This window comes from Mobula hypostoma, chromosome 10 (genome assembly GCF_963921235.1).
Source record: "Mobula hypostoma chromosome 10, sMobHyp1.1, whole genome shotgun sequence".
NCBI lineage: Eukaryota > Metazoa > Chordata > Chondrichthyes > Myliobatiformes > Myliobatidae > Mobula > Mobula hypostoma.
In genome coordinates this window covers 112,871,014-112,886,704 of record NC_086106.1, presented here as the reverse complement: position 1 = coordinate 112,886,704, position 15,691 = coordinate 112,871,014, and the positions used below count along the sequence as shown (strand labels likewise).

The following is a 15,691-nucleotide window of genomic DNA, read 5'->3' as shown; positions in this document are numbered from 1 at the left end:
TCAAGCTCAGATCCATAAGGCTCTCACTTTTCTTTTTCTGCACCAATGTAATTCTTGAGCTGTAGGAGACCCGCACTGTCAGAGGTTCTATCCTTCAGATGAGACCCAGACTGTCGTCTCAGGGTGTTGTAAAGCAAGGAGCTGGGGCATGCTCTTAAAAAAAGGCAGGCAAGTTGTCCACAGCACCTTTGCCAATATTTATCCTTCAATTGAAGCTGAAAGAAACCTGGATTACCTGATCATTAACCTTGTTACTCTTCACAAGATGTGATTTGGCTGCCACCAAATTCTGAATTGACATTAATAACTGAACAACAAAGGTAACTGCCTCAGAAAGAAACCAGTATGTGATGAACACTAAAAAAAAGTTCTTTCTTTCATTCTTTCCCTTGTTAAATATTTTAGAACCCTTAGTATCATTTAGAAATTTCATGCATTATCTAATGACATTGAAGGACCCTTGACTTAACATGAAGGAATTTCTGCTTAACATAGCTAATGGATGTATCCCTGAAACCTTTCTACCAATATAAAAGTACATACAGGTGCTCATTTCACAAATAATCACATAAATTAGCCTGGATTCCAGGTAATTATGTATAGTAAAATTATATCTCACAATTATACTTTATACTTTATTGTCGCCAAACAATTGGTACTAGAACATACAATCATCACAACGATATTTGATTCTGTGCTTCACACTCCCTGTACTACAAATATTAAATATTAAAAATATTAAAAATAGTTAAAATTAGTAAATATTAAAAATTTAAATTATAAATCATAAATAGAAAATAGAAAAATGGGAAGTAAGGTAGTGCAAAAAAAACCGAGAGGCAGGTCCGGATATTTGGAGGGTACGGCCCAGATCCGGGTCAGGATCCGTTCAGCAGTCTTATCACAGTTGGAAAGAAGCTGTTCCCAAATCTGGTTGTATGAGTCTTCAAGCTCCTGAACCTTCTCCCGGAGGGAAGAGGGACGAAAAGTGTGTTGGCTGGGTGGGTCGTGTCCTTGATTATCCTGGCAGCACTGCTCCGACAGCGTGCGGTGGAAAGTGAGTCCACGGACGGAAGATTGGTTTGTATGATGTGCTGGGCTGTGTTCACGATCTTCTGCAGCTTCTTTCGGTCTTGGACAGGACAACTTCCATACCAGGCTGTGATGCATCCTAGAAGAATGCTTTCTACGGTGCATCTATAAAAATTAGTGAGGGTTTTAGGGGACAGGCCAAATTTCTTTAGTTTTCTCAGGAAGTAAAGGTGCTGGTGGGCCTTCTTGGCAGTGAACTCTGCTTGGTTGGACCAAGTCAGGTCATTTGTGATAATGACTCCAAGGAACTTAAAGCTTTTGACCTGTTCCACTTGCACAACTCCGATGTAAATTGGGTCGTGCGGTCCGCTACTCCTTCTGAAGTCAACAACAAATTCCTTCGTCTTGTTGACGTTGAGGGATAGGTTACTGTCTTCGCACCATGCCACCAGGCTCTTAATTTCCTCTCTGTACTCAATCTCATCATTACCCGAGATACGGCCTACAAATGTTGTGTCATCAGCAAACTTATATATTGAGTTTGACGGAAACTTGGCTACACAATCATGGGTGTATATGAGTACAGCAGGGGGCTGAGTACACAGCTCTGTGGGGCACCAGTGCTCAGAGTGATTGTAGAGGAGAGCTTGTCCCCTATTTTTACAGCCTGGGTCCTGTCTGTGAGGAAGTTGAAGATCCAGCTGCAGATCTGAGTGCTAAGGCCCAGGTTCCAGAGCTTAGGAATCAGTTTATTTGGAATGATAGTATTAAAGGTAGAGCTGTAGTCAATGAAAAGGAACGTTACGTATACGTCTTTATTCTCCAGGTGTTCTAAGGAGGAATGTAGGGCCAGAGTGATGGCATCTGCCGTTGACCTGTTGCTCCACTAGGTGAATTGCAAAGCAATTACATGAGATATATGATTTATAATAGGGTTGAGAAACTTTTTACAAAGTCAAGAGGTTTTACTGAAGCTTCAGTACCTAATGTATAAGATGAAAAATTTTAGCATTATTGAGAATATTGTTAGTCAGGAGACAGAACAATATTCTCCACTAAATATACATTAAGATTTCCTTTACCCACACTACCTGCTGAGATGCCATAGTCTAGAAGTCAAATTCATTGGGCAAATATCAGTGAGAAAATCACTCAAAAAAGCAGCACGAGAATATAACTGAACAAAAAAGCAAGTTTTGTTTTGATTAGCATGCAACCTTCTTCAACAGAGTCCATAATGTTAATTCACAACTCCCGAACCCTCAGTGAAACCAACGTATAAAGTACTAAAGCCAAGGACAGTTAAAACACATGGAAGGTGGCAGTAACTGCAGCTGGTGCAATGGCGAAGGAGCCTCTGACAGCAGAGAAACCAGGGAAGGTTGAGATTGGAGACTTCAGTATTTGAGGTGAGTGGAGGTATTAATTGCAATGGAGGTGGCCCGGAGAGGAGGAGGAGAGTAGTGGATGGTGTAAATAGGAATACTGTCTGGACCAATGCTATTAAATTCAGGGAGTTCGCCTGGGAATAATGTGCACTAATTTCTGGATCAATACTCCAAAAGAAGTATCGAATAAGGAATTATATCCTTTGAAATGTATCTGATGTAGAAATGGTGTCTAGTACACGGGTCTGATTTTATCCAAGCTCTTGATTACAGTAAACGTTTCTGGACAGCAGGCTCTGATGTCTAATTATGTTTCCTGCTGCCTCCACGAAGCCAGAATCTCTCTAACTGCACTGTTGCCTTTGGGTACGCTTGTAGCCCACCCAGCACGTTTAAAAACTCTGGACACCTAAATGATGGGCAAGTGCTAAGAATCAGAATCAGGTTTGTTATCAATTTGTTGTCTTGTGGCAGCCCTACAGTGCAATACTTAAAAATTACTATAGGCTATAATAGAAACATAGAAACATAGAAAATAGGTGCAGGAGTAGGCCATTCGGCCCTTCGAGCCTGCACCGCCATTTATTATGATCATGGCTGATCATCCAACTCAGAACCCCGCCCCAGCCTTCCCTCCATACCCCCTGACCCCTGTAGCCACAAGGGCCATATCTAACTCCCTCTTAAACATAGCCAATGAACTGGCCTCAACAGTTTGCTGTGGCAGAGAATTCCACAGATTCACCACTCTCTGTGTGAAGAAGTTTTTCCTAATCTCGGTCCTAAAAGGCTTCCCCTCTATCCTCAAACTGTGACCCCTCGTTCTGAACTTCCCCAACATCGGGAACAATCTTCCTGCATCTAGCCTGTCCAATCCCTTTAGGATCTTATACGTTTCAATCAGATCCCCCCTCAATCTTCTAAATTCCAACGAGTACAAGCCCAGTTCATCCAGTCTTTCTTCATATGAAAGTCCTGCCATCCCAGGAATCAATCTGGTGAACCTTCTTTGTACTCCCTCTATGGCAAAGATGTCTTTCCTCAGATTAGGGGACCAAAACTGCACACAATACTCCAGGTGTGGTCTCACCAAGGCCTTGTACAACTGCAGTAGTACCCCCCTGCTCCTGTACTCGAATCCTCTCGCTATAAATGCCAGCATACCATTCGCCTTTTTCACCGCCTGCTGTACCTGCATGCCCACTTTCAATGACTGGTGTATAATGACACCCAGGTCTCGTTGCACCTCCCCTTTTCCTAATCGGCCACCATTCAGATAATAATCTGTTTTCCTATTTTTGCCACCAAAGTGGATAACAACATTTATCCACATTAAATTGCATCTGCCAAGAGTTTGCCCACTCACCCAACCTATCCAAGTCACCCTGCATCCTCTTAGCATCCTCCTCACTGCTAACACGGCCGCCCAGCTTCGTGTCATCCGCAAACTTGGAGATGCTGCATTTAATTCCCTCATCCAAGTCATTAATATATATTGTAAACAACTGGGGTCCCAGCACTGAGCCTTGCGGTACCCCACTAGTCACCACCTGCCATTCTGAAAAGGTCCCGTTTATTCCCACTCTTTGCTTCCTGTCTGCTAACCAATTCTCCACCCACACCAATACCTTACCCCCAATACCGTGTGCTTTAAGTTTGCACACTAATCTCCTGTGTGGGACCTTGTCAAAAGCCTTTTGAAAATCCAAATATACCACATCCACTGGTTCTCCCCTATCCATTCTACTAGTTACATCCTCAAAAAATTCTATGAGATTCGTCAGACATGATTTTCCTTTCACAAATCCATGCTGACTTTGTCCGATCATTTCTCCGCTTTCCAAATGTGCTGTTATCACATCCTTGATAACTGACTCCAGCAGTTTCCCCACCACCGACGTTAGGCTAACCGGTCTATAATTCCCCGGTTTCTCTCTCCCGCCTTTTTTAAAAATTGGGGTTACATTAGCCACCCTCCAATCCTCAGGAACTAGTCCAGAATCTAACGAGTTTTGAAAAATTATCACTAATGCATCCACTATTTCTTGGGCTACTTCCTTAAGCACTCTAGGATGCAGACCATCTGGCCCTGGGGATTTATCTGCCTTCAATCCCTTCAATTTACCTAACACCACTTCCCTACTAACATGTATTTCACTCAGTTCCTCCATCTCACTGGACCCTCTGTCCCTTACTATTTCTGGAAGATTATTTATGTCCTCCTTAGTGAAGACAGAACCAAAGTAATTATTCAATTGGTCTGCCATGTCCTTGCTCCCAATAATCAATTCACCTGTTTCTGTCTGCAGGGGACCTACATTTGTCTTTACCAGTCTTTTCCTTTTTACATATCTATAAAAGCTTTTACAGTCCGTTTTTATGTTCTCTGCCAGTTTTCTCTCATAATCTTTTTTCCCCTTCCTAATTAAGCCCTTTGTCCTCCTCTGCTGAACTCTGAATTTCTTCCAGTCCTCAGGTGAGCCACTTTCTCTGGCTAATTTGTATGCTACTTCTTTGGAATTGATACTATCCCTAATTTCTCTTGTCAGCCACGGGTGCACTACCTTCCTTGATTTATTCTTTTGCCAAACTGGGATGAACAATTGTTGTAGTTCATCCATGAAACCTATAAATGCTTGCCATTGCATATCCACCGTCAATCCTTTAAGTGTCATTTGCCAGTCTATATTAGCTAATTCACATCTCATACTTTCAAAGTTACCCCCCTTTAAGTTCAGAACCTTTGTTTCTGAATTAACTCTGTCACTCTCCATATTAATGAAGAATTCCACCATATTATGGTCACTCTTACCCAAGGGGCCTCTCACGACAAGATCACTAATTAACCCTTCCTCATTGCTCAAAACCCAGTCCAGAATAGCCTGCTCTCTAGTTGGTTCCTCGACATGTTGGTTCAAAAAACCATCCCGCATACATTCCAAGAAATCCTCTTCCTCAGCACCTTTACCAATTTGGTTCACCCAGTCTACATGTAGATTGAAGTCACCCATTATAACTGCTGTTCCTTTATTGCACACATTTCTAATTTCCTGTTTAATACCATCTCCGACCTCACTACTACTGTTAGGTGGCCTGTACACAACTCCCACCAGCGTCTTCTGCCCCTTAGTGTTACGCAGCTCTACCCATATTGATTCCACATCTTCCCGGCTTATGTCCTTCCTTTCTATTGCGTTAATCTCTTCTTTAACCAGCAACGCCACCCCACCTCCCCTTCCTTCATGTCTATCCCTCCTGAATATTGAATATCCCTGAACGTTGAGCTCCCATCCCTGGTCACCCTGGAGCCATGTCTCTGTGATCCCAACTATATCATAATCATTAATAACAATCTGCACTTTCAATTCATCCACCTTATTACGAATGCTCCTTGCATTGACACATAAAGCCTTCAGGCGCTCTTTTACAACTCTCTTAGCCCTTGTACAATTATGTTGAAAAGTGGCCCTTTTTAATGCTTGCCCTGGATTTGTCGGCCTGCCACTTTTACTTTTCTCCTTTGTACTTTTTGCTTCTACGCTCACTTTACACCCCTCTGTCTCTCTGCACTGGTTCCCATCCCTCTGTTGTGAACTAACCTCCTCACGCCTAGCCTCTTTAATTTGATTCCCACCGCCCCAACCATTCTAGTTTAAAGTCACCTCAGTAGCCCCCGCTAATCTCCCCGCCAGGATATTGGTCCCCCTAGGATTCAAGTGTAACCCGTCCTTTTTGTACAGGTCACGCCTGCGCCAAAAGAGGTCCCAATGATCCAAAAACTTGAATCCCTGCCCCCTGCTCCAATCCCTCAGCCACGCATTTATCCCCCACCTCATCGCATTCCTAATTGAGAAATATAAAAACAAGTAGTGCAAGAAGAGAGCAGGATAGTGATAGCGGGATACCGATAATGGAAAGAAAGAAGATATTCCTAAAATGCTGAGTTGTGTCTTCAGGATCGTATGCCTCCTCCTTGATGGTAGTAGTGAGAAGAGAGAATGGAGCCGACTGAATCTACAGCCCTCCCGAGAACTCAACACCAGGGATCTCTGGATGCAAACCCCAAATTTGAAATAATGTCAACAGTTAAGCTTCCTTCATCTCCTCTAATCTTGGTGGGTGTCCTGCACAATGAACATGATGCCTTATCTAAGCTTCTCAGTTCAGGAAGATAAGAAAAACATTGATCAAGGCTACGTTCATCTCACCATCTTGTACTAAAACTAATAATTCTCTCAGAGACTTCCAAAAGAGCTGATTGTAGACTTCAGGAAGGGTAAGACGAAGAAACACGTACCAGTCCTCACTGAGGGATCAGAAGTGGAGAGAGTGAGCAGCTTCAAGATCCCGGGTGTCAAGATCTCTGAAGATCTAACCTGGTCCCAGCATATGGATGCAGTTATAAAGAAGGCAAGACAGCAGCTATACTTCATTAGGAGTTTGAAGCGATTTGGCAAGTCAACAAATACGCTCAAAAACTTCTGTAGTTGCACTTTGGAGAGCATTCTGACAGGCTGCATCACTATCTGGTATGGAGGGGCTACTGTACAGGACTGAAAGAAGCTGCAGAGGGCTGTAAATCTAGCCAGCTCCATCTTGGGTACTAACCTACAAAGTGTCCAGGACATCTTTAGAGAGTGGTGTTTCAGAAAGGCAGCGTCCATTATTAAGGACCTCCAGCACCCAGGGCATGCCCTTTTCTCACTGTTACCATCAGGCAGTAGATACAGAAGCCTGAAGGCACACACTCAGCGATTCAGAAACAGCTTCTTCCCCTCTGTCATCCTAAATGGACTTTGAAACTTTGGACACTACCTTACTTTTTTTTAATATACACATTTCGGTTTTTGCACATTTTTAAATAATCTATTCAATATACGTAATTGATTTACTTGTTTATTTATTATGTGTTTTTTTCTCTCTCTCTGCTAGATTATGTATTGCATTGAACTGCTGCTGCTAGGTTAACAAATTTCATGTCACATGCCGGTGATAATAAACCGGATGCCAATTCTGGTTCTTTCAGTGTAGAGGCATTCTGCAAAGCAGATGGAAATTGGAGATCTGAACTCACGTTATGAAATGACTCCAAAATATGTGTTGTTAAAGTCAACCGCTTGTGATTCAAAGTTAGCCCAAAATGCATGCAAGTTTCATCGCAACATTTACAAGACCGTACTTCTTGATGCTGGTGGTCCTGCTGGTCCTGGGGGTCCTGGGGGGCCTGGTAGACCAGGTGGGCCTGGAACTGCAAGTTGTGAAAATGACCCCCTTCCTGGTGCACCTCTTTCTCCTTTAGGACCTGGAATTCCTGGAAATCCCTCACGACCTTTTGGACCTAACCAAGGGGAGAAACAAATCAAACATTTACTAGTAGATGAAATCAAGTTAACATCTTCCCACACAAAAGATTCACCAGCTGTAGAAGTCATCGCTGTTACTAAACCAACCTGAGTGTCCTGGGCCTGGCCAAAGTGGCAAACTACAAGCTCAGACAGTGGACAGTAGAGGATTCTGCTCAAACTGGTTGATTACCCCTCGTGCAGAGTTACATCATTTCCACATGTCCCCGGAGAAGGAGCAAGGTAGTATCCATGGATAAACTGGGGACCTTTTTGGGACCTGTGGGCAGCAACAGGAGCTCAAGTGCATTTTGACTAAGAATGACTGTTATAATTTGAAGCTATTGACTGTAAATAGTGTGAATTATGAGAAGTTGTTGCATTGTGATGACGCGATGCTGCAATAAACTCCCTTTGAAAAAGGAGAAAAAAAGCCACATGAGAGAGTGGTTGAAGGTTCTCTATAAACGAGCAAGATTGTAGATATAGTTGCTCCCTATTGTCTGCATAAAATACAAGATGGAACTAGATATGAGAAGCAGACCTGAAGACATATGCGTTTCTAAATTGTACATTAAGCCCGCGTAGCTGAGGAGAATTTTGATCCCGGTATCTGTGATTCATCTTAACTTAATGCAAAGTAATAATGAGTTAAATTTTACGAACATGTTTCACATCAGTTTGAATGCATACATGATGATTATGATTTTCTGGAGACAGTGAGATTTAAGTATTGGACAGAACAAGGCAACATAAGTAAACTTTCCACCGAACACATTACGCTGCCAATTAAATTGAATAACGTACATTCAAAGGTTATCTTACTGAAGTTCCTAGGCAACAGGTCTAATGCCTGAGTCTGCTTTGCCATTCAATCATGGCTGATCCATTTTTCCCCTCCTCAGCCCCACTCCCTCGCCTTCTCCCCATAACTTTTGATGCCATGTCCAATTAAGAACCTATCAAGCTCTGCCTTAAATACATCCAATGACCTAGCCTCCAGACTGGCCTATGATAACAAATAGCACAAATTCACCACCCTCTGGATAAAGAAATTTCTCCGCATCTCTGTTTTAAATGGATGCCCCTCTATCCTGAGGCTATGCCCTCTTGTCCTAGACTCCCCCACCATGGGAAACATCCTTTAGTATAAAAAAGTTATCAATGAGATACTGGGAAGTCCACAATCTCTTCCAACAAACAATCTGCTGGAGGTACTCAGTCAGGTAGGCAGTGTCTGTGAGTGAAAAGGAAGTTGATACTTCTAATGTGGAACCCGGTAGCAGGACATTAACCAGTCCTGATGCAGGTATTTGACCTTAAGCTTCAACAATTCCTTTCCTCCTACAGAGTTTCTCCATCAGGTTTTTGCTCTAGGATCCAGCATCTGTAGTCTTTTGTGCCTGTCCAATCTCTTCCAGACTCATCCTGGTGAATGCACTAGGAAGTATGGAGCTGCAGAGAGGTTGGAGGAATGGAGAATCTCCAACTACAGGGAATGATCTCCTAAAGCTGAGGAAGTTTGAAATTCTCTGCTGAGGAAGTTGCAGCAACATACTGTAAGTGTTAAAGATAATGCTCAGGAAAAGAGAGTACAGACAATGCGCAGTCAACTCAGGCATGGAAGGTGCTTGAAAAGCATAGCTTCCCTTAACACAACATGGGGCCGGAGCAATTTACATACCAAGACAAGATAAGGATGCAAACAAGGGATTCTAGTGTGACACTTACTATTGTTCAGTTACTTTACAAATTCTGAAGGCCTTTTCATGGCCTTTCATGTATAGATTCTATCAGCTACTAATATCTGTATTATTGTAGTGTGACTGGTGATCAATTATGCAAAGAAGGAATGTGAACATTCAGTATGTTACCAATTAGTTAAAATCTGCACAAGTCAATTCTGTATAAAAATGACATTTCTCTGTTCAGACTTTAGAGCAGTGTGGTGACGGGGGCTATTCTGCTCTCCTTGTGCACAAGTAAATAAAGTGCGATTGAGGAACATCTGCAAGTTTTCAGAGTCCAATTTATCGTTGAAAACACGACCTCAATCATTAATGTTCAATCATTAATGACATAGAACAGGGGTCCCCAACCTTTTCTGTACTGCGGACCGGTTTAATGTTGCCAGTATTCTTGCTGACCGGTGGGGGGGGGGGGGGGCGGGTAGGGTTGCCAACGGACAAGAGTAGCAATCATATATGTTGAGTTTACCCCGAGAAAGACTACAATGACCATGAAGCCTTGCGTGGGCACCATTGCGCACGTGTGTACGTGCCAATTTTTCTCTACAAATCGTTTTTGGCGATTCTGTTTGGGGGGGGTTGTTAATCACGACCAGAATATAGGTGATACATGGCTAATACACTCAATTTCGCTTCTAAAAGGGGTTATCTAACGAATTTAATATTAAACACACAGTGCATATTTTCCTTGCATGAATATAGTGATAAGTCAATTATCAGGGGAGGACAGGGGAGCTTGAAGTAAGTGTTGAATGAACTTCCAGTAGAAGTGGTAGACGCAGGTTCGATATTATCATTTAAAGAAAAATTGGATAGGTATATGAACAGGAAAGGAAAGGAGGGCTATGGGCTGAGTGCAGGTCGGTGGGACTAGGTGAGAATAGCGTTCGGCACGGACTGGAAGGGCAGAGATGGCCTGTTTCCATGCCGTAATTGTTATATGGTTATATAAGTCAATAGCATCATAACATTTTAAGTATATTTTCCCCGTATGAACATATAAAATCATTGCAACACACCAATATCGCTGAATCAGTGGGAGCCCTGGGCTTGTTTCCCTGCAACAACACGGTCCCATCAAGGGGAGACGGGAGAGTGAGATACTCAAAGGGGGTTCCTTATGTTCAGTCTATTCCGCAATTTAGCTTCCGTTGCATTCATTGCAGAGATACGGTGTTGGAAATGGAAGCAACTTTTTCAGTGCTTCCGTGGCTGAGGATATTTAGCCTTGACTTTGATCCAGAATGCTGGCAGAGATGTTATGTCAAACATACTTTTCAGCCCGTCGTCATTTGCAAGCTCGAGGAGTTGATCTCCTTCCCGCGCTGACATGGATGACGCGTGGGTAATGACCTCGCGTGCGTTCAAGCTCAACAGTGCGTGACAGGGAATGAGGAAAGGTGCAGCTGACTCCTATCGCCAAATCATATCGTTTCCTCACAGCCCAGTAGCGCACGCTTTGTGGCCTGGTGGTTGGGGACCGCTGACATAGAAGACCAAGATCAACAGTTTTCTGAACATGCACAAAATTAAAAGAAATGTGTATTGTATGGCAAAGGGGTCCATGCACAGTCAGATGTGTTCGCACTGAACGACAGAGCATTGCAGAATTTTCATCAGCTAGTTCTTGATTCTACTTCTTACCTCACAAACTGAAACATCAACTCTGCTTCCCGCTTTAAAGGCACTAGCAGTGAGTTTACTGTTTTCTGTTTCATGATCACTGATTTTTATCCTTTAACCTTAAACTAAAAGTTTGAGAAATGTTAACCTGTGAGCTTTTCATCGCTCAGAATGTACCTGGAACTCGGGAGGAAGATCCTGCAAATCCAAGTAATCCTGGTGGGCCTTGAAAACCTTGAATTCCTGGAGAACCTGGGAGTCCTGGTGAGCCTGGATCCCCAGGAGGTCCTGTAACGGGAAAACGTAAGGTTGAATTCATCTCCCAGTGTCAGTTTAGTTATCCAAAACACAAGGTTGAAGTGGGGTTACTTCAAATGGCTGAACAATAGTTTGGACTATTCCATATGAATACAAATATATCGACAAGCAAGGATATATAGAACATAGAAAATAGAATACAGCACAGTATGGGCACTTTGGCCTATGATATTGTGACGACCTTTTAACCTACTCTATGATCAATCTAACCCTTCCCTACTATGTAACCCATAACCTTGCATTTTTTTTTCATTTAATAGACTCTTAAATGTTTCCGATGCATCAGCCTCAACTGCCACCCCCAACAGTACATTTCAGAAACTTACTCCTATGTATGTAAAAAAATATTGACATACTCCCTAAATTTTCCTCCACTCACCCTAAACCTATGTCCTCTGGTCTTAGCCATTGCCATCCTGAGAAAAAAGTGCTGACTATCCATTCTATCTAACTCTTTTACACTTCATCAAGTCAACTCTCATCTCCCTTCAGTCCAATGAGAAAAACTTTATCTCACTCAACCTATCTTCATATTAATAACCACCCGAGGACATTAATTGGTTTGAAGTTCCTTTATTAAAACAAAAATTTCCACATTTTCAACTTTTCCCTCAAATTTTCTCCATCTCTTTTAGAGATTTGTTGAAATGGGCTTGTATTGACATTTCAAGGGGTTTAGTACTTCACACGGGCTGGCTGGTGGTACAGTGGTATCAGCATTGGACTACGAGGCAGACAGCTCCGAATTCAAATCTGGCTGGGTTCCAACTAGGGCAACAGCAGTATCTGCACGGAAGAAAGGCCTGGCAATTTACTTCCATATCTGGCCGCGAAAAGCATATGGACAACTACAATGACACTCTCTATAGAGCTGATAGCCAGTCGATGGCACTCACCAACAACAGTAATTCACATAAGGGATCATCTCCTTTGCAGATAATGAGAGTAAGCTTTGACCAAGCCCATCTATGCCTCCCTCTAGTAAAATTGATTGGACAGTAATCTGGTTTGGTTTTGTTCATAAATTAAAGTTCAAAGCAAATTTACTAAATTTATTTAAAAATATGTACACGACCTTGAGATTCTTTTTCCTTGCAGGCATTTACAGGAAAATAATGAAATACAGTAAAATTTACAGAAAACTATACAAAAACAAACAAGAAACGAATATGTAAATGAAAAATAATACTGAAAACATGATTTGTAAAGAATCCTTCAAAGTGTAGAATCAGCTTAGAGTACAGGTGAGTGAAATTATCCATGCCAGTTCATGGGCCTGAAGGCTGTAGAGTAATAACTGTTTCTGAATCTGGTGGTGTGGTGTGGAACATAAGGCTTCAGTACCTCCTGCCTGATCATAGTGGGGGGTTTTAATAATGGATGTGGCTCCTTGTAGATGTGCTCAGTGCTGGGGAGGACTTTTCCCGTGATGGACTAGGCTGCATCCACTACTTTTTGTAGGCTTTTCTGTTCTGGGCATTGGTGTTTCCATACCAGGCCGTGTTGCGTACTCTTCACTGTCCATCTATAGATGTTTGTCAATGTTTTAGATGATATGCCGAGTCCATGCAAACTTCTGAGAAAGCAGAGGATCTACTGAGAAAGTTGTGCATTTTTGTGATGGCACCTCCATGCTGGTCCCAGGACAAATCCTCTGATATAATAATGCAAGGAATTTAAACCTGCTGACTCTCTTCACTTCTGATCCATTAACGAGGACTGGTTCATCGACTTCTAGCTTCATCCTGCTGCAGTCAATAATTCGTTCTTTGGTTTTGCTGATGTTGAGCGAGAGGAGCACTGTCATCCCTACAAACTTTAGCATCCCTCAGCAAATTCAAAGGGTTGAATAAGAGACCCAATTAATTAGTTGTTAGACAACAAAGGAGGCGATCACAGTTAAACCTGATCTGTTATTGAATCTTGCACACGTACCAATATAAGTATACTGGGCAAAGTGGGAATTTAAGATTAATCTAAAACTAAAATTCTCTCCAACAGATTGTCTTCTTCTCTACTACATCACTTCCTACAACTCTCTGAGATCTCTGTACTTTTTCAGTTCTGGCTTCTTGATACGTCGCACTTCAAAATTTTGAAAGCCATGTCCTTGATAGTCAAGGCTCAAAGCTCGGGAATTTTCTCCCAAAACTACTTGATGTCTCCATGCTCTTTTAAAACAGACATCAAAGATAACTTCCCTAATTTCCATCAAAATGTCTCCACCACTTGTGGCCATATGAAGGAGCAAAAAGAGTTTCAGTCATCCTAAAGATAACTCCCCGAACAGAACAATACTCGAGCACTTACTAAAATGTGAACTAAGATGCCTATGATCAGATATCCAGAGCGGGACTTGACCCCAAATGTCAGGCAGAAAAGAGGTTGCTTCCAGTTAGGCCACAGTTGACAAACCAATGCGGGTTCCAGGACCAGACTGAAACAGCATTGTCATGCCCACGGTGTCATACCTCTACCAGTATTTCCAACTCAATGAGTACAGAAAGCTAAAGAGGCCTCAGAGTAATGCTACACCAAAGATTAAACAAAGAAACACAAAATGCAAGCTGCAGAGTTATGAAGTATTTTTATTTCTTACTAAATAGTAGGAATGAAGCCATAGTGTTAAAGAGTATTAATAAAGTCTTATTAAATTATGATGATCAGGAAACAAATCATTAGCTAGACCATACCTTTAAGAATGGTGCCACTTGGATCTGCATACACTGTGAGCCCTGGCGGACCCACTTCACCCTGGTCACCCTGGAAAACACGAAATAATTAATAGCAAGCAGATGCGTTCTGACACAACCACCAGCACTGCTGTGGCGTTTGGGTAGCAGGTAGCTGAAAGAAGACGGCAGTCACCCATGTGAGAATGCATGTGAGAGTCCAGTTGATTAGGTTTTCTTGGTAATTGTATTTAACTCTCTTCCTTTTGCTTCAGCCTTGTCAAGTCTTGGATCGAGGCACAGCAATGACAACGATCCTTGCTTACCTTAGTCCACGTTCCAGGAAAGAAGATGAGTGATTTAGATAGACGTTAGTTTGAGAGTTTTTAGTTAGTGGCCCAGCTGGCTTGGCATTTATTATTTTCCTTTGTTCTGGACAGTTCTTATTAAAACTCAATGAACTGTTCATTCTGGGTCCACATCTCTCCCTCTGCACCTGGGCCCTCACTGAACTCCTCTCAGCATTCTCCATATTCTAAAGACTGCATAACAATTACTTTCTTCAAGCTACAACATTGACTTGAGCAAGATCAGAATGGATTTTGGTAGGATAAGCAGAAAGAGATGGTTTACATTAGCAGATGGTTCAAGGACTGAGTAACATACTGTACTGTGCAAAAGTCTTAGGCACATATATTTAGCTAGGGTGCCAGAGAGTGGTGGATTCTGGGGTGCACTGCCAGGGGTGATGGTACAGGCAGATACAATGGCAATATTTAAGAGGTTCTTCAACAGGCACATATCAGGCTATAGGTTGTGCAGAAAATGCTAGGCTGATCATGGAATTGGTATATTTAGCTCAGCACAACATCCTATTTCCCCTCCCTTACTTTCGATGTAAAAAGAAATCCCTCAACTTTCCTCAAATGGATGTCTCTAGCCTTAAATGAATGTCCTCAGGTATTAGCTTGAATATGCGGATTTAATTCCCTTTAGGAAGTCCTGAACAATCCTGTTTCCTCCACCCCTGTATATGGTGAGTTCCAGATTTCCAGATCACATACAATCTATGTAAATTTTTCCTTACTAATTCCCATGTATCTTTTGATCATTGCTTTAAGATTTCTGCAGCACTTCGCAAAAGTCTTAGGTACATGACACTCATCACACAATATAGGCAACGTGTGCTCAGGTCAGGACACTTGCCCAGGAAGCCAAATTCAAAATCAAATCCTCAGTTAACCCTTCCAGTGCAACTCAGCATTCTTACCTGGTTCGTTCATTTCTGGATTTAATGGATATTTCCAACACCTTTCAATTTTTCTCCCCCTTGATTTTTCCAGAAAAATCATAAAGATGCATTTTGAAGCAAAGTGCAGTTCAAGAAATGCCTTATCCAGTCAGTTCATTCAAGACTAGGGTTCAGTAGAGCTAGGAGACTTAATCTAGGGTTCTTGCAGCAACTCGGAAAAACAATCCAATGCACTACATCTACCACAGTTGCTTCAAATCCGATGACCAGGTAATGAAATGCTCACTGCCAGGTAGAGGATCGTAACACTATGGTT

The 15,691-nt window shown here is 42.3% G+C and overlaps 1 protein-coding gene across 4 annotated transcripts in view; it reads right to left on the bottom strand.

The window, feature by feature from the left end:
* The window catches only part of col4a6 (collagen, type IV, alpha 6), a 469,192-nt gene that overhangs the window by 119,261 nt on the left and 334,240 nt on the right, over window positions 1–15,691 (bottom strand). For all 4 annotated transcript variants that reach the window (XM_063061061.1, XM_063061062.1, XM_063061060.1 and 1 more), the window contains exons 18-20: window positions 14,145–14,214; window positions 11,311–11,421; window positions 7,600–7,758 (exon numbers count right to left, since the gene is read on the bottom strand). In XM_063061061.1, coding sequence (XP_062917131.1) covers window positions 7,600–7,758; window positions 11,311–11,421; window positions 14,145–14,214 — 340 coding nt within the window. The remainder of the gene's footprint in view (window positions 1–7,599; window positions 7,759–11,310; window positions 11,422–14,144; window positions 14,215–15,691) is intronic.